The 18426-nt window shown below is 42.9% G+C and overlaps 1 protein-coding gene and 1 long non-coding RNA gene across 13 annotated transcripts in view; one reads left to right on the plus strand and one right to left on the minus strand.

The window, feature by feature from the left end:
* The window catches only part of FGGY (FGGY carbohydrate kinase domain containing), a 409967-nt gene that overhangs the window by 172528 nt on the left and 219013 nt on the right, over positions 1-18426 (minus strand). For all 12 annotated transcript variants that reach the window (XM_082357732.1, XM_082357725.1, XM_082357730.1 and 9 more), the window contains one exon: positions 1873-1976. In XM_082357732.1, the coding sequence (XP_082213858.1) occupies positions 1873-1976 (104 nt within the window). The remainder of the gene's footprint in view (positions 1-1872; positions 1977-18426) is intronic.
* LOC309613393 overlaps positions 14790-18426 on the plus strand; it is a 29706-nt gene continuing 26069 nt past the window's right edge. The window contains exon 1 of the long non-coding RNA XR_014235703.1: positions 14790-18395. This is a non-coding gene — a long non-coding RNA (uncharacterized lncRNA). The remainder of the gene's footprint in view (positions 18396-18426) is intronic.

An 18426-nucleotide genomic window follows, 5' to 3' on the forward strand; every position in this document is an offset into this window, starting at 1 on the left:
ACATCATTTTCATTAAGAGATCAGGAAACTGAGACATGCGGATGTCATAGACTCACAGTCATATGGACTTGCTTTTGCTCATAAATCCCAACTGAGTGGGGTAAAAATGCCTGAAATTTAGGCTTTACAGGAGAAACCAGATCAGATGTGTCCCTGTGAAAATGGGAGATGATTTAAAAAGGTTTAAAACAGTGTTCAGTGAAGACAAGCTAGCAAGTGTAGACTCATGTCGGGGGAGATAAGGTCTGACTGCCCTGGTGGGCACCTCCTGTTCAAGGCGGCCTTAGGCCTCCGTAGATCTCTCCCTTCAGTTGACAGCCAAGCCTTACAATAGGGCTGCTGAGGGGAAGAAAGAGGCCAGGGCTTTTAAACTTAAAGAAGTTCCATTTAAGAGTTCGTCCACAGATACAAACAGAAGGAAATTTTTTTTGGAGGGGGTGCAAGAAGTCCAGCACTACTGTCCCTTTAGGAAGTTGTCCCTAATCCTGGACCCTCCCCAGGCAGCCACTGTGTCCTTTCTGCCCAGCAACACCAGTGCAAGTGATGGAGAGCTAACCCTGGCAATGTCACCTCAATCCATCCTCACAATATTAAGAGACATGTACTACAACTCTCCACATCTCACAGATGAGGAATCTGGGGCCCAGAGGGGTTAAGTGCCTTGCTTGAGGGACCATCCTTAGGAAGTGGAGGAACTGGGACTGGAAACCAGTTGGGTGGCCCCATCATCTTCATGAAACGTGTGAGAACCCCTGCCATCATGTCTAGCACATACTAGATGCTCAGTATCTTGAGTTCAGTCTGAATCTATCCTGTGAGGCCTTGTACCGTAATACCTGTCATCATCTATCTCACCAATGGGAGGCCCTATGTCATCCCTACGTCCCCAGGATTTAGCACAGCCCCGGACACAAAAGCAGAGGATCACTGGATAAGTAAAGGTATCAATATTTACTCAACCAAAATATTTCATGGTACAAAAGGCTCATTGGTCCCCACGGTAACTAAACACAGCTTCTCATGGCACATAAGTCCCTCCATCGTCGTAGAGATTCTGCCCTGGGCTGTATCCCAGATCCCACTCTAATCCTTACGCATGTCCCCGCTACTCTCCCGTTTGCCTTCCTCCTCCTCCCCCACCCTCCCCTCTATTTTACTCATCTGGGAAAAATCCAAGGAGTCGTCCATCGTCCATCTTAGTTTAACAGAGTAACGACTTTTAAATAAAAATATGGTAGAAATGGGTACTTATCGAAATGGAATGCTTTCAGACTCATGCATTTAAAGAAGATATAAATTTTAGGGCAGGCACTAAATTTTAACTGCAATCTTGGAGAAAGCCTTTCCACTAATTCATGAAGAAAAATTAACAAAGTGAAAATTGCTTATCAGTGTTCTTTTGAAGTCATGATATGCAGCCTAATTCTATACATCATCAGACTGCTCCCAGGGAGATGGATTTATATTGATTGAGAGAGAGCTCAGCGGCCAAGGAAAATAGACACCCCTGTGCAGAGAAGACTCAGCTACCCATTAGGGACAGATCGTCTGGGAGCGAGGCTTGGCCATCTCTGGATCCGATTTCACCCCTTCCACCTCGGCTCTCTAGCCAGGGTGATGTCAAAGGCAGACTCAACCCTTTTCACACTTTTTAAGAATTTGGCCCCTGGAAAAAGATCTGGCAAATCTAAGCAAGGCTATTGGAAGGAGGGCTGAGCTTTCGACTAGACACAGCACGGGGGGCGGGGGGACGGGCAGGAAGGGAAGGAACTGAGGCGGGGAGGGGCCAGCAGCTCAGATCTCCTCCCGGGCTGGGCTGTCCTCCCTGGAGTGTGGTGGCCCCGCCCTCGCTCGCTTGCCGGGCAGACTCACCCCCATGTGACAAGAAGATGTTCCACAGATGATAGCCAGCCGTGACGTCACCGGCTGTCCCTCACAGGCGAGGCCATGCCCCCTCACATCTGCTCCAATCACTCCTGTGAGAAACCAAAACAAAACAAAATCCTCTTAAAAAAAAATAAGAAGGAAAGAAAACTAAAACAAACATAAAATACTCTTTTTTTATACCAAACAACATTGAGAAAGCATTCCATGTGTAGGCCAGTCTCAAACAGAAACCAAAAGAACGTAACTGGCCTGCCAGGGGAACAGGAGGGAAACATGTTCTGTTTTTGCTTTACTCTCGTCAATGTACAGCCTCGAACATTGGAATAATAATACTAACTGTAATTAGAATAATAAAAGCAACAGCCATCAGTGATTTTTGCTCTCGAACTACCAGGCACCATGCTGAATGTTTATACGTATAGTCTCATTTTATATTAAGCCTGTCAAGTTGATATTATTAACCCCACACATCAGTGGAGGAAGGAAGGCCCACCTATGGATGCAGTGACCCATCCAAGGTCACACTGCTAGTAAGTAGCAGGGCTGAAGGGAATCTGGTTTAACACATCACATTTCAATCTCAACGAAGGCAAAAGAATTGTTTGATGACTGGATCTTCTCGGCATCTCTGGCTCACCATTCTTAGTACTACTCATCCCAGAACTCTCGGTATAAAGGATAGAGTGACTGACAGTGAGTTTCTGTTGAAAGAATGCCAGGTGGCAGAGAGTTTCCCATAAATGGTATAAGCTCAGGCTGCTTCTCCACACAGATTGTGTTCCTTGATATTTGCTGGGCAAGTGAAGTTATAAATGCGAGGGGAGAGTTAGAGAGACCGTTTAGAGCCTTGAGTCGCCTGTCATTTACTCAAATATCCAACGAGCACTTTGTACACATAAAACGATATACTGGGTGTGATGTGGGAGCCAAAAACATGCAAACATTCCCAGCTAGGACACAGGCAGGAGGTGGAAAGCATCAGGGCAGAGCACAGAGGCCGGATGCGGGAGAGAACAGCTCCCTCCGGCTCCATGGGCTTCGGGCTGTGCCTCCCCGCTCTCCATCTCTAATCCTCAGTGCTCCTTCCCACCTCCAGACCTTTGCATTCGCTCTGCCCTCTGCCTGAAATGCCATTCCCCAGCCTCTTTGCCAGGTGAACTCCAATTCCTTCCTAACTCAAATGTTACTTCCTCGGGAGGCTTCCCTGTTCCTCCAGGAAAGATGCAGCTCCCAGTCCCCCCTGGGCTTCGCTAGCATACAAGACACTGGTAACTTACAGAACTACCACAGCCCGTCTGCCTCTCCTTTAATCATAAAAGCTGCAGGAAGCTGGCACTGTCTCGCCCACGTGCTTAGTCCCCCAGCACCGACCACAGTGGCCAGCACAGAGTAGAAAATGAAAGTACCAGTAGTTGAGAATGTGAGGATAAGACGACAGTCCCTGTCCTCGGGATGCTCACGGTCCTGTGGGAGGGAGGGAGAAGCCTAGATGAAGCATTTCAATGCAGGGATCAGGATGGGACAAGAAAAACTGCAGGGCCTACAACCACTATGGAGAACAGTATGGAGGCTCTTTAAAAAACTAAACATAGAACTACCATATGACCCAGCAATCCCACTCCTGGGCATATATCTGGAGAAAACCATAATCTGAAAGGATACATGGACCCCAATGTTCACTGTAGCACTACTTACAAGAGCCAAGACATGGAAGCAACCTGAAGTTTTCACCAAGTCCCCTGCTCTGCTCGGCATCGTGGGGCTGCCCCTGCAGCCCGTGGTTCCCAGACACCAGGCCAGCCCTGCCAGGAGGTCTGAGGGCTGAAGGCACTGGAGAGCCAGAGTGCATCTCCCCCACTTCCCCCGTGTCAGGTGGCTGTGTCTCCTCCATGATTTCAGCTCTGCTGACAGGGCCACCAATGCTCCCACTTGGCCTGTGTTCACCGCCCCTCGCCTCTGCTTACACAACCTCCTCCTATGTTCCTCCAGCTAGGGGTGGCAACAGCTTCCATTCCGTTGACCCCTGGCTTGCTTCACAGGGAATATAGCCCTTCACGGCTCCTTCATAACTGGGTCACCATTTTTGTGTATTAAATTCCCTCTTTTCTATGTACTTAAGAGTGCTTTACATTTTTCTGGGAAATCCTGGGTGATAAATTTCCCCATCCAGGGCACAAAGGCTTTCGAACAGGAAGAATCCCTAGATATAATTTTAATTGAGCTCTATTTGCATGCTCTCTCTCTGCATCTGTCTCATTTAATTCTTACAACCACTGAATGTGATTGGTGTTATTATTATCCTCATTTTACAGAGGAGGAAACTGAAGCTTAGAAATGAGAAGTGACTGAACCAAGGTCACACAGCTCACCAGAAGCAGGGCTGAGAATCACATCCACGTAGTCTGATTCCGAACTACTAGGTCTTAGGTTTTTCTCTAAGATAAAAACCCAATGACCAGGTGGATGATGTTTACTCATCTGCGTATCTCAAAATATTGTGGCCTTAAATATGTTGATCCTAAGATCCTTGACAGAAAAGGGGTTGGCCATTGCGGGTCCACGGTGTTATAAGTAAGTTCAAGGAATTCCTGATGGTGACCGCCTTTACTGGTCCCACATATGTAAACCATGGACAAAGTTTATCTTACAGGGTACTTCAATCCTGAAAGGGGGTTAAACATGGGAAAAAAGAAGTTTGTGGAAAATATTTCTCTGTTTCTTCTCTCGTTAGCAGATTCATTGTTGATATTACTAGGCTTAAAATCTGGCAACAAGTGTGCTACAATGAAAAAAGCATGGAATTTGAAGACAGAAAGACCTGCTATAAAATGAAGAAGATAACAATATCACATGGTAGCTCTGATACAGAGGGAATGTTTAAAATTAAATGATTAATTAATGGTTGCTATGTCACTACTACCACCATCACTATCGCCATCAATATTATCAATATCATCTGAACTCTTTCTCAAGAGACAGTTGTATTCTTCCCACATTTTTAGAAAAAATGTTAGATAGCTAGGATAGGCTGGATACTGCATTAAAATCTTTAAATATTGTCTCATTTAATCTTTGCAACATCTACAAAATATAAATATTCTTTCTTCCCTTTGACATACACAGAAGAAGCAAAGTAACTTGCCCAAGGTCACAGATATGTAAGACCAGTGCCAGGATATGGCACCTTGACCTTGTTCTGTCTGACCCTAAAACCCATGTTCTTTCTAGAATCCCTCACTTTATGAAGTGATACTTGTCTTATATAAAGGAAATATAGTTGGAAGTGTCAGTTCACCAGGGAAATTTAGCAATAGCCACGGGCTGAGTTTGAAGATCTGGGTTTGAGCCCTGATTCTGCCACAAACCACCTGAAAGTCTAAACTGCTCCCTCACATCCCCAAGGAGAGAAATGGATCACAGATAGAGGTTCTTTTCCAGCCATTTTCAGTACATAATATACACAGTGATTCTTTTTAAATACCAAGTCCACTGTCTCCTTGCCTGGAAACAGGAGGGCAGGAAAAAAAAAATCCCTCCCAAGATCCTATATTCTCAAGTCCTGAGGAGACTTAGAAAACCAGAAAACCTCAGGCCAGGCTGGTACAACACTGGTGAGAGGCAGGTCTTGCCCAATTTCCCCTCCAGAGAGGTTCTCTGCACTCTGCCTAACTGATCTGATCCAAGAGCTGTGCAGGGCTGATGCCTCTGTGAGACCACATGGATCCCAGCCCTGACATATCTCATTTTTCCTTTGGCCACATAGAGTGCGGAGGGGCCGACCCGGGGAAAAGAGGCCCAAAGTAGGGAAAGCAACAAAGGGGAGGAGGAGCTTTCTCCTTTCTGCATAAACACATTTCACAATCCATAGAGGGATCATGGGCCTCGCGTGTACATCAGGAAACAATTCCTATGACGGGGTTTTGATAAGCGCAGCCCTCAGCACTGCTGGGGCCCTTCACATGACTGTTCATGTGTCAGTGAATTCAGCATTCCTCAGAAAGTTTAAAGGGCAAAATTAGCAGCTGAAGAAATAGGCACCAAAAAAAATAAAATTGTGAGATGTTCAACTGGGTCTTCCCTGAAACTTGCACAATGATCAGCTAATGGTAGTTGCTTAGTAAATTTTTTGTTGAATGGAAAACAAATAGCAGAAAAACAAGCATACTGAGTCAATGAATCAATTCAGGGCCTTTTATTTAATGACTCCTCCCCTTCCACATATACAAGAACACAGTTCATATCAAGGAATATGTTTTAAAAGCACAAAATTAAAAAGGAAAAATTAAAAGAAAAAATTAAAACTTCTTTTCCTTTATGTGCTATCTCCCTCCCTCTGCCCCATCTACCAACCATCCATCCTTCCATCCAAACATTTATTGAATATCTATTTATGTCAAAGAAAAAAGAGATTTTGCAAATGTTATGATTAAGAGTGGGTTATCCTGTAATTTATCAAGCCACAACTGCTTTGAAAACTTTAAAAGGTTATATAGAAGAAAAACATCCCAAGCTCTAGCATTTGTGCTATAATTATCTCATACTTTATAGCTATATAAAGTACTTTATAGCTTGCAAAGCATCCTTAAACACTGTACCCTTCATGTAGCTTTTAAAAAATCCTATGTGTTATTTTATTTTGAGATCACAGTTGAAGAAACTGAATTTCAGAGAGGTAAAGTAACTTACTCAAGTTTATTTAGCTACTTGGAGGCAGAAGCAGGGCTCAAACTAGGATTTTTAGTCTCCTAGTCTGAAGTTTTTTCCCTATGTTTGAAAAATAAAAAAGGTCTGCTTTGGATGGATTGGTATCTTGAAAAAGGTGCTCTTAAAATAACAGCCCCAGATACCCTCTCTGAAGGAAAAAAGGACACGAAGGATTTCGAACATTACCTAAGACTGTTATCAACTTGAGACTCTTGAATCGGCCATTTGGAGGAATGAACTGACTGATAAATTCCATCAAATGAGTTGTTTGACTAAGCTGGCCAAGAGCTTTATAGGGTCCCCGGGGAGAAGGCTCTCTGGATCCTCATGTATGTAAAGCCTCACGTATGCAAAGCCTGCTTCAATAACTGTAAGCTCCCGGAATGGTAAGAATCATATCAAAGGCATTTTCTCTGAAGAGGACCAAACACCAGCCTCTACACAAGAAGATACTGAATTTATTCTTTTGACTAATATTCATTCATTTTATATAGAAAATAATATATGGGTTTGGCATTAGACTGCTGTGCTTAAAAACCTGGACTCATTCATCATGGGCCCTTGGTTAAGTTTCTTATCTCCTTTATGCCTCAGTTTTCACATCTGTACAATTTGAATAGTATCCTCCTCATAGGACTGTTATAAGGATTAAATGTGTTAACATATGTAAAGTGCTTAGACCAATGCTGTCCAGAGAACATTCTGAGATGATGGAAGTGTTCTCAATCTGCGTGCTCCAATAGAGCAGTCACCAGACACAGGTGGCAACTGAGCCCTTGAAATGTGGCTAGTGCAATAGAGGAACTGAATTTTCCACTTTAATTTCAGTAGCCACATGTGGCTAGTGGGTGCTGCATAGGACAGCGCTGGTTAGAGTGTGCCTAGCACTACAGGAATCCTTGCTGTTTTTATTACTGTTGCTATATTATTGTCTTCAGACTTAGCCTTGAATCCCACTGACATGTTCTTGGGCAAATGCCTTGATCTCTAGAACCTCAACTTCCATATCTGAAGATTCTGGATAACAACTCTTACTTTATAAAATTGCTGTAGGGATTAAATGAGATGTATGTGGGACCTACCAGTACTCAATAAATGGGACTATGAAATCCGGGACCTACAGGAGTGCTTGGCATAAGTGTAGAGACTTCCTACTTATTCCTGAATGGGCCTTGCTCGGCCAGGCCACTGAACATTTCCTCATGTTCTTCCTTCTTCTTAGAATGTTCTTTCCACAGTACACTCCATCCCCAAACAATCTCCCTGGGGAACAGAGACTCCATGGTGAAGACCCAGCTCTTTCATCAGAAGCCTTTCCTGACCGTGTCTTCCCCCATCCCCCTGGGCACCCCAGCCAGAGAAAACTGGCCAGGCCTCTTTCCTTATGCCCCACCCTCTGACACGGTACAGACTCTATCATTGAATCTGTAACGTATTTGTTTGCACAGCTGTCTCCTTCTACCATACTGTGAGCCGATGGAGGCCAGGGCAGACTCACCAATTTTTGTTGTTGTTGTTTAACAAAGGAATGAATGTGTGTGGCACAAGGCATGTACTGGTAAAACACAAGACATTTTCTAGATAAGGTAGGAGATTTAATCATGGGCAAATACTCCATGCCTTAAATATACCTAACAGTGAAAGATACTGAAGAGTTTTGAGGGACAACTCATGGGTGACGGTAAAACTTTTACTGGAGCCTCACAACACACCTTGTTTAGAATTGTCAGAATCACTGGTAAAGAGTAAAGGTCCTGGGCTTCCCTGGTGGCGCAGTGGTTGAGAGTCTGCCTGCCAATGCAGGGGACACGGGTTCGGGCCCTGGTCTGGGGGGATCCCACATGCCACGGAGCAGCTAGGCCCGTGGGCCACGATTGCTGAGCCTGCGCGTCTGGAGCCTGTGCTCCGCAACAAGAGAGGCCGCGATGGTGAGAGGCCTGCGCACCACGATGAGGAGTGGCCCCCACTTGCCACAACTAGAGGAAGCCCTCACACAGAAACGAAGACCCAACACAGCCATAAATAAATAAATAAATAAATAAAAATTAAGCTTTAAAAAGAATATCACCAAAACATTCCGAGAAGCAACTGGCCCTGAATCTGATCAGGGACCACTTCTAAAAAAAAAAAAAAAAAAAAAAGAGTAAAGGTCCTATGGTCCTTCTGATTATTGAAAGATTGCTTTGTGCCTCACACTTTACAAATATTGTTGTATTAAATTCTTATAACAAGCTTGAGAGGTAGTTATTATCACACTGTTTTACTAATTCAGAAAATGAGACCAAAAGTTGTTCAAGGAACTTGTCCAAGCTCTCCCAGAGTTACAGTGGGGAGGACGGTGTCACACGCAGATCCACCCAACTTTAAATCTCATGGAGCTACAGAAACTAGTTCCTTTCTTTACAACCACTTATAAGAATTCTAAGTACTCACAAACAGCAGAGCTGAACTCAGATCTCTTTCAGGATTTATTGTTATAATCCACTAAAGCAAGCCCAAAGGGTTCATCTCAATCCTAACACATGAAAGGGAGTGAAACAGCTGAAAAGATTTCTGTGATCCCAGCGTTTAATGAAGCATCACCTTGGCTTTGAAAGAAATGCCATTTAGAATGCATCCAATCTAAATCCTAAAGTAGGTTCACCTTTTAAAAAAGTCCCATGTAAAAAGTCTACAAAGAAATTTTACACACCTTGACACTGCCACCATCCCTGTCCCCTACACTCCACCCCACCACAGAGCTGGAAACATAATAGGGAAGGTCTTTGTTTAAATGAGATGCGAACAGACTTTACTAGATATTTGCACTATTTAGGGCATAATGGTGAACAATGAGGGCTCTAGAATTAGACTGCCTGACTTCAAGTCTACAAGCTGCAAGTCTTAAGCCACTTAATCTTCTTGGGCCTCAGTTCCTTTGTCTATAAAATCGGAATGATGACAGAATGTAGCTCATAGGGCTACTGTGAAGATGAGGTGAGGAGAACGGTACCTGGATCATAGTTTACTCCACATAGTTGTGCCATTGTTGTCATCACTTGACCACTCTGTCTTTGGTGTTAAGAGCAGGGCTTGGCCTGACAGTTCAGGCATTTCCCTCTTAGCATGGTGCGTGCTTTGCCAGAGGGATCTGGGCTTACTTAGATTGACTGGAACATTTGTTTTCTGTACTTGAGTATACAACTGATGACAGTATAATGGGGGGCTCAGGGGAATAAAGAAAATGGGGTACCAGGTAGTAGGAATGATCCAGGCTAACATTTTAAACATTGTTGATAATAAACCAAAAGCTGTTTATATCCCTAAAGCCACGATAACATGTAGCACCATTCGTCCTGCAATTCAACTTGGTGATGGCAAATGTCATTTCTGTCTAAGTGCTACACTCATCCATGACCTGCACCCATCAGACGTCAATACAAGAGCTTTGGGAGGGTCAGAGAACAAAGCATAAAACCTCAGATAACTGGGTCTCACTACTCTGTTCCTCCCTTCTACCCAGAAAGATTGAATCTCAAAGGTAGGCTAATAGGTAATAACTTGGAAATCTGAGACTCAGAGAACACTAGCAAAATCCATAGTAAAGACAAAGCAAAAACTTGATTTCAGAAATTCCTTTCTTCCTAACCTCAACACAGCCTCTAGATTACTTGGACATTCTCACCTGTGACCTCATAAAAGACAATTTTTCACTCGCAGGCATTAGACATGGTAAAGGGTCAAGTTGAAATCCAATCTAAACTGCCAAGTTAACTCACAAAAAATTACTTACTTTCTAAAATTAAAAATCAAAAAAAGACACGTGCACCCCAATGTTCATTGCAGCACTATAAAAAAAAAAATTAAAATAAGAGAACTGGTCCAAGTACCACAAATGTATCTTAAGGAATAAATCCTTAAATAGATCTCAAACTGTGACTCTAAATCACACAGTTGTCTTCTGATGTTTTATAAATTAATTAATTCACCAGCTATTTATTGACCCCCAATTATAAGCCAGGCACTGTGTGAGGAGCTAGAACTCTAAAGATGAAAGTTGTTTCCTTTTATTCTACAAGACCCCAGTCTAGGAGGGCTGGAAAGGCATACAGGCAGACACTTATAAGACAGTATGGGACAACCAGTGACTCAGACCTGAATACGACTAATGAAAGCGTGGAGCCAGGACCCCGACCTAGGTTGGATGGTCAGGAAGGGCTTCCTGGAGGAGGTGAGCCAGGAGCTTCCTCAGTCAGCAGGGGAAGGGGACAGCAAAGGAAAGGCATTTCAGGTAGCCCTGGAGACAAAAGAGACAGTTAAACAAAGACACAGGAGAGAGAAAGAGATGATGCGAGCTGCTGGGCTGCACAGTCTGATGGAGATGCAACCTTGTATTCTGAAGAACGTGGTTGGACAAAGCTCAGGGTCTGAAGTCAGACAATTTATAGTCCTGGATTCCCAGGTCCACCCCAAGTGTGCTGTGCAGCCTGCCATAAGCTAACTCACCTCTTTGAGCCTCAGTTTTCTCAAGTGTGAGGTGAGAGTAATGGTATTTACTTTACAGGGTCATTACTCCTGCTTTTAGTACTGTACTCCCAGTGTCCCAGGAAGTACCAAACCAAGTCCTGAGCAAGTTGTAATACGTGGTCACCCTACACATAAGGCAAGACAGAACAACTGCTAAATAAATATCAGTATCCAACTTCTCCCAGGAGACAGCAGGACTAGGTTTCCTTCAGCAATCTTTTCTTGCCCCTAGACAAATGGTCTCATTCATAAAATTATCTGAAGGCTCCTTGCAGGTGAGAAAGGCACTAGGCACCCTGACAATCCCCTTAAAGACACAGAGCAGGCCAGTGAGAGGCTTCAGGAAAATGCTAAGGGGAGATGGGACTTGCTCAGACAGACTCTTTAGGACACCTGAACCTGGGGAAGAGGCCTGAATTTCAGAGGAAAAGATCTTAGTTGGCTCCCTGGCTCTCTCTCTCTCCCCAGCCTCTGATGCCACGCTCAGGGCCTCCTCCCTTGGTGGGAGTTTCGGTTCCATCAAAAACTTCCAGAGGTTTTGTGGGGTTAGTTGAACATTGACAGATTCTTCAAAGCCTGGAATTCACTCCCAGAGCCAAAACCAGCCAAGTCTCTATGGGGCTAGGATTTCCCCTGGGGAGGGTCACGGGGCTTCACCACACCTAGACTGATTGATCTAACCTTGCCTCATGCTTTAGACAACAAGGAGACAGAAAAGAAAAATAGAGTCTGAAGCTGGATCCTCCTTTCCTGGCCCCCATTCCCGGGAGAATGGGGGTGGGAGTGTAAGGCGACCTACTGCCGGATAAGAGTCAGGCCAGAGAGTCAGAGAATTAAGTGCTATGCAGAGCAGCTGGAGAGAGGAAAAAAAAACCTGAGCAGGATAAAGGGCCCAGGGTTTTAACACAATGAATGACATGTGGCTCAAATAGTTTCAAAGAGAACAAAGGCTTAGGTAAATAAATAGTGTGGAAGAGGAGAGCAAAAATGAATTACAGCAAATCCCACAGGAATACACTGGCATTTTTCAAAAACTGTAGTTGAAATGACATCGCTGCTTCAACAGAGATCAAGATTCAGCCCTCCCTTTCCACCTACGCACCTGCTTCTGACACCCACGTTCTCAGGACAGCAGCCCTGGGCTCTGCTCTCCAGCCACGCTCTGCTCTCTTTTCTCTGTGCCTGTCTCCCAGGCCCTGGGGGACAGGGCAATGGCCTGAAAAGAGCACTGGATTTCAGAGAGTCATTTCCAGCCACATGACCTCAGGCAAATGAGTGGAGTTCCTTGAGCCTCTAGTACCTCCTCTGTAAAAGGGAAGTGATGATTTCAAAGTAAAATGTAAAAATACAATCTTGTTTTGAAAGAAAAGTGCTGGCACATGTTAGGCCCCGAATAATATTCTCTCCCTCCTCCGTTCAGTAGGATCCAATTCGATAAACCTTTACTGAGCACAACTCTCCATGAGACACCGCGCTCAGCACTGCAGGGGAAATAATGCTTGAAAAAGCATAATCCCTGTCCTCAAAGGGCTTACAGTCTCCTGGGAGCCAAGGACACTGGTACCCAGCAGCCTAACCGCGGCTGCCACAGGGGCACAGCAAGTCTCTAGCAGGAGGAATGGACTCACCCCATGTGGGTCCAAACGGGCTTCTCCACTGAGGACCTTTTTCCGCTTTGAGCTGATGGTCAGAGATCTCTTCCACCTTGGCTGTGGCCACTCACCCTGGGTCCCACTGCAGCCTACCTCAAAAGGCTTAGGTCTTCTCTACATCACCATCATCATAACAGTCCATACCTATGTAGGGAGCTCTTCTAAGTGCTTTATGGAAATTACCATGGTATTGGATCCTCACAATTACTGTTATGAGGCCCATCTTGGAGATGAGAACCTGAGAGCCAGCAGTAAGTCAATGACCCTTGATCACAGAGAGCAGGTGATGGTGTGGAATAGGAATTCGGGCAGTCTGGCTCTGGAGATCATGTTTTCCAACCATGAGACTGTAGAAATGGAGTTGTGGGTATTCTTGGGCGGTTTTTTGGTATCCAACATTTCTGTTGGATATATGCTGTATATTCATATTATTTCTCACTCTTCCTTTGCTCTCTTTCTAAGTTCTGTATTCTAAAGGGAAGAATTCTTGAGTGATTTAAAAAATAACACTCAGTCCGTCTTCTCGAAGCACCTCTGGGCAGACCTCTGGAGTGTGTCCATGTCAGCGCATCTCCTTGTGGGCTCTTTGGAGAGACGACTCCCAAGGCCACCTGCAGCGCAGACCAGAGGCAGCAACCGAACAGACAACATGAAGCAGCTTCCGCCTGCCGGGCCTTCCAACCTTGCGTCGCCCCGGCACACCTGTTATGCTGTCACTGGGCGCAGTGCCCCAAAGCTTGCTGGTCCTCATCATCATCCACATCCTCCCCACATCCTGCCATCTACGTGCCAACCTACAGACTAAATTCTGGCAGGTCCACAGGTGTTCTTTCCGTCTTCATACCATCCTCTTTCTATGGCGCTGTGTGGCCTGAGTCCATTTGGGCTATTATCAATCAAGTAATGCAACCAAATTTCATTAAAAAAGAAAAAGAATTTGACTAGTGTCCTGGAATTTGTCAGGATAAAACTTAAACTATAATAGTGGGAAGAAAAGAAAACCTCTAGTGGGAAAAAAAACACAACAGGAAACGAGTAAATTTTTGCTTTTACTCTTACCCTGGCAGAGGGAGGAACATGTAAAAAATACAAACGATTAAAGGGTTCAAAGTCATTTTCACAGTTCACTGAAGTACTGAACCACTGTCAATTATCAGAACTTAGCTGGGAAGGTTTGGTATCCGCCCCTAATTTCTTAGTTTTCATTTGTACCTTCTGACCCCCTCCCCCATTTCTCCAGCAACCACCAACCTGTCCCCCGTATTTATAAGCTTGGGATTTGTTTGTTTCCTTGTTTGCTTGTTTTTAGATTCCACATGTAAGAGAGCTCATACAGTCATCCAGTATTTGCCTTTTGCTGTCTCACTTATTTCACTTAACACAATGTTCTTGAGGTCCATCCATGTGTCACAAATGGCAAGATGTCCTTCTTTTTAATGCCTGAATAATATTCCATTATCTATAAATTGTATATAAACTCTACTGTATGGTATAAGGCAAGGGGCAACATTCAGTCTTTCCCATATTGATATCCACTTAACATACCTCACAGCTCTGCAGTACTTACTACCTTTGTCATAAATTAACTGTGAATCTGTTTCTAGACTCCTTAATCTCTTTTCCTCTAGTTTGTCTACCCTTGCCCTAATACCAGCCTTAATTACTTTATAACAAGTTTTTTTTATACCCTTGCCCTAATACCAGCCTTAATTACTTTATAACAAGTTTTTTTATATCTGTTAGTATTAAGTCCTCCCAACTTTGCTGTTCTCCAAGGTTGTCTTATGATTGGCTCTTTCCCTAAAAGTTTCAGAATCTGATCATCAATTTCTAGCCCCTCACACAGAAATCTGCTAGAATTTTGAACTGGACTCATTGAGTCTACACTACAAACTAGGGAGAACTGTCACATTTATGTAATATTGCATCTTCCAATCAATGAACATCATATATCCCTCCATTTATTTGTGTCTTCTTCATTTTCTCTCAATAATGTTTTACAGCTTTCTGCATAGATGTCTCTCACATGTGCAGTTAGATTTCTTATATTATTGTTAATTACGCTATTTAAAATTTTATTGTTTTAAATGTTTCTTCTTTACAAAAATGAAACTTATTTTTGTCTTGACTTTTTGAATAGCACCCCTGCTGAATTATCTATAAATTTTAATATTTTATCTATAAAATGTTTAAATTTCTATATGTGTGTTATTGTGTCATCTATGATGTTAGTTTTATTTGTTTCTTCTAATCTTTATATTTTTCTTGACTTACTGCACTGGCTAGGACCTACAATAAAATGTGGAATAGAAGTGGTGAGAATGGGAAAGTGTTATTTCACCATTAAGTCTAATGTTTGAATTAGGTTTTTTGTTTTGTTTTCTATATATCCTTAATCAGAATAAGAAAGTTCCTTTCTATTCTTCGTTTGCCAAGATTCTTTTTTCTTTTTAACAAATTTATTTATTTATTTATTTATTTTTGGCTGTGCTGGGTCTCCGCTGCTGAGCGCGGGCTTTCTCTAGTTGCGGCAAGCGGGCTTCTCATTGCAGTGGCTTCTCTTGTTGCAGAGCACAGGCTCTAGGTGCACGGGCTTCAGTAGTTGTGGTACGCATGCTCAGTAGTTGTGGCTCAGGGGATCTAGAGCGCAGGCTCAGTAATTGTGGTGCATGTGCTTAGTTGCTCCACGGCATGTGGGATCTTCCCAGACCAGGGCTTGAACCTGTGTCCTGTGCATTGGCAGGTGGATTCTTAACCACTGCGCCCACCAGGGAAGCCCACCGAGATTTTTTTAAAGTCATGACTCTGTCTTAAATTTTTTTATGAAAGACCTTTTTTTAAACAACTATTAAAATTATCATATCATTTTCCTCTTTTTTTAAAATATGAAATTGTATTAATAGTTTTTTTCCAATGTTAAAATAATTCACTTGAGTTTTTTTACCAGTTTTGGAAAACTATTGGAAATTATCTTTTCAAATATAGCTGCTGCTTTATTATATATCTCCTCTCATTCTAAGATTCCAATTATATCTCTGCTAGACCCCTTTACCATGCGCATCTCTCATACTCTTTTGTGTATTTTGTGTATTTTCTATCCTTTGTATACTGTGCTGCAGCATGGATATACATGGATATTTTTCCACAGATATTTTTTAGTGTGCATGGATATTTTTCCCACCTATTGTCCAGTTCACTAATTCTCCCTTTGGCTATATTGAGTCTGCTGTTAACTGTATACCATCTCTTCAGTTCTTAATTTCAATTACTGCATTTTCAGTTCTACAATTTCTATTTGGTTCTTTTTATAACTCCCAGTTCTCTGAATTCTCCATCTTCTCCTATAATTTCTTGAACAAATTACTCAAAGATACTTTAATGTCCATGTATAATACTTCCAACATCTGGATCTTCTGTGGGTTTGGGTTTTCTCTTGTTTTATGAAAATTCTTATATTTTGTATAACTAGATTGTTCTATAGAGAAATTGTATATGAAAAATTTTATTTATAAGTTGAACCTCTGATTATGTTATCTTCCTCCAGAAAAAATATAATTTTCCTTCTTGCAGCTAGCTGAAGTAGGGACAGATTAACAGAATTTAATCAAGCGCTGAGTTGATTCAAAGCCAGGCTTCAGCCTTTGTAAAGTTTGTCTTTTTCAGTTTACTCTTATGGTCCCAACTAAAAGCCTAGGGTGTTTATCAGTACTCTTCATCCTTAATGATCCCTGAACTCAAGTTGTTGTCTTTCCAGCCTGGAGAGATTACCAAATTGGTGTTTCACTTACCCTTACCAGAGTCTCAGCTGCAGATTTCAAATCAGCAAATGTCCAGCATGTAAAGCAGTAGAAGTATCAAGCCCAATTCTTTGGGTTTCTCTTTTGATTATGGCCCCTCAAGTCAAGTGGATATCTCCATGAAAGACAATAGGTTTTAATGAAAGCCCCGCTTAGAAACTGGATGAATTCCTCTGCTACTTTAAGGTTAAAAAGTTATTTACTATTTACTGCCAAATATGAGAGAAATTTTATTTCAAATTTAAAAAGATACTTTCATACATTTAATTTAGTAATAGATAGGAGAAATATAAAGAGCATCCAAAATTGTAAACAACTCTTGCCTAATCAATGGATTTAGAAAGAAGAAGGAGGGGGAAGGGGAGGGGGAGAAGGAAGAAGATGATGTCAAATTCCCTGTCTTCCTTTCAAGGCCCTCTGCCACAACCCTATTTCAGGCTACCCCTTCTCCTTCACATCTTCCTCTTCCCAAACTATTGTGAATAGAAATACATAAGTCCTGCGTGGAATAAGTCTCTTGCTTAAAACCACCTTCAGTAGCTTGACAATGCCTGGGTAGAAGAGCGGGGGAGCACAGACTTTTCAACATGGTGCTCAAGTACTGCCATTCTCTCCCCACCTATTTGACCCTGACAGCTTCATCTTCCAGGAATCTCTCATAGATATCACAGGCTTTGGCCATATTGAAACGCTTGCCATTTCTCAACACATTTCAGTGCCTTCACATATGCTATTGCTATTCTCTCCATCCAGACTCTTCTACATTTCATTGCTTCCAGTGGAGAAGATACCCATTACTTTGGGTACAGTTCACAGGTTACCCCTCCCACTTCCCCAAAGGACCATGGCGGCTGACGTTCTGGGGTTCTCATTACTAGTTGCGTGACCTTGAACAAGCGGCTGGGGCTGATGTGATGATCATACAAGGAGCCTACCCAGCACATTCCTGCCATGCTGAAGTCACTCAAGGAATATTAGTATCTTTGTTCTTCCCTTGCCTTAAGGTTTCTACTGAAAGAGACTTCTCCCTTTCTCAAATTCCTATAGAACTTAGTCCTCATGTTATATCTCTATTTCTTTACGTCATTGACTTTGCCACAGCATGTTGTTTATAGACAAAAACATTAACTGATGCATATGCTTCCTGGGTTAAGTGCTGGGGTCTGAAGTTACAGAGATGAATATGACCAGATACAATGCCCACAAGAAGCTCACAGTCTAAGTGGGGGAGACAGTAATATAATCATCTACTTAAGTGTCTAAATGTTATTGTCTATGTGTTACATTTAGAGATAGGAACCTGGGGAAAGAATTATTAGCCCACATGCATTAGGCTGGGCAATAAGGTTACACCACAGTAAAGCAGACAATGTGTGAATAAGAGCCAAATTATTCCAGAATATTTAATGCATTTCGCAGAATTGAGCTATGTGGGTTTTTCTTTACAACTTTCAGTGGTGAGAGGCCTGAATATAAAAGGTGTATAGAGTCTTCACTCATGTTACTGATACTGGTGGCGGAGTCCACACCCCCCTCCGTTTTCACAGTGGTGAGTCACAAGGCTGGCATACTTTTAACTCTCTAGGCTAAATTCAGCCCAGGAAACTGTAACAATACAGCTTAACAGCCTAACACAATCTCTTTAAAACAAACAGCTTTCCCTAGACCTAAGCATTTGATCCAAAGATGCTCCATGTTTTCTGTTTATTGAACATTAAAAAAAAATTGTCCATGGCTAACTCAGTTAACAGAGGCTTGGCTGAAGCTATCTGATGGTAAGAACAGGAGACCTAGAGTCAGACAGACCTTCGAGGTTCTCCTCCCATCCCACCCACATGCCTGAGCCAAGGTAAGTCTCACTGTGGCCCTTACATGGGGGT

This window comes from Balaenoptera borealis, assembly GCF_965194805.1.
Source record: "Balaenoptera borealis genome assembly, chromosome: 1".
NCBI lineage: Eukaryota > Metazoa > Chordata > Mammalia > Artiodactyla > Balaenopteridae > Balaenoptera > Balaenoptera borealis.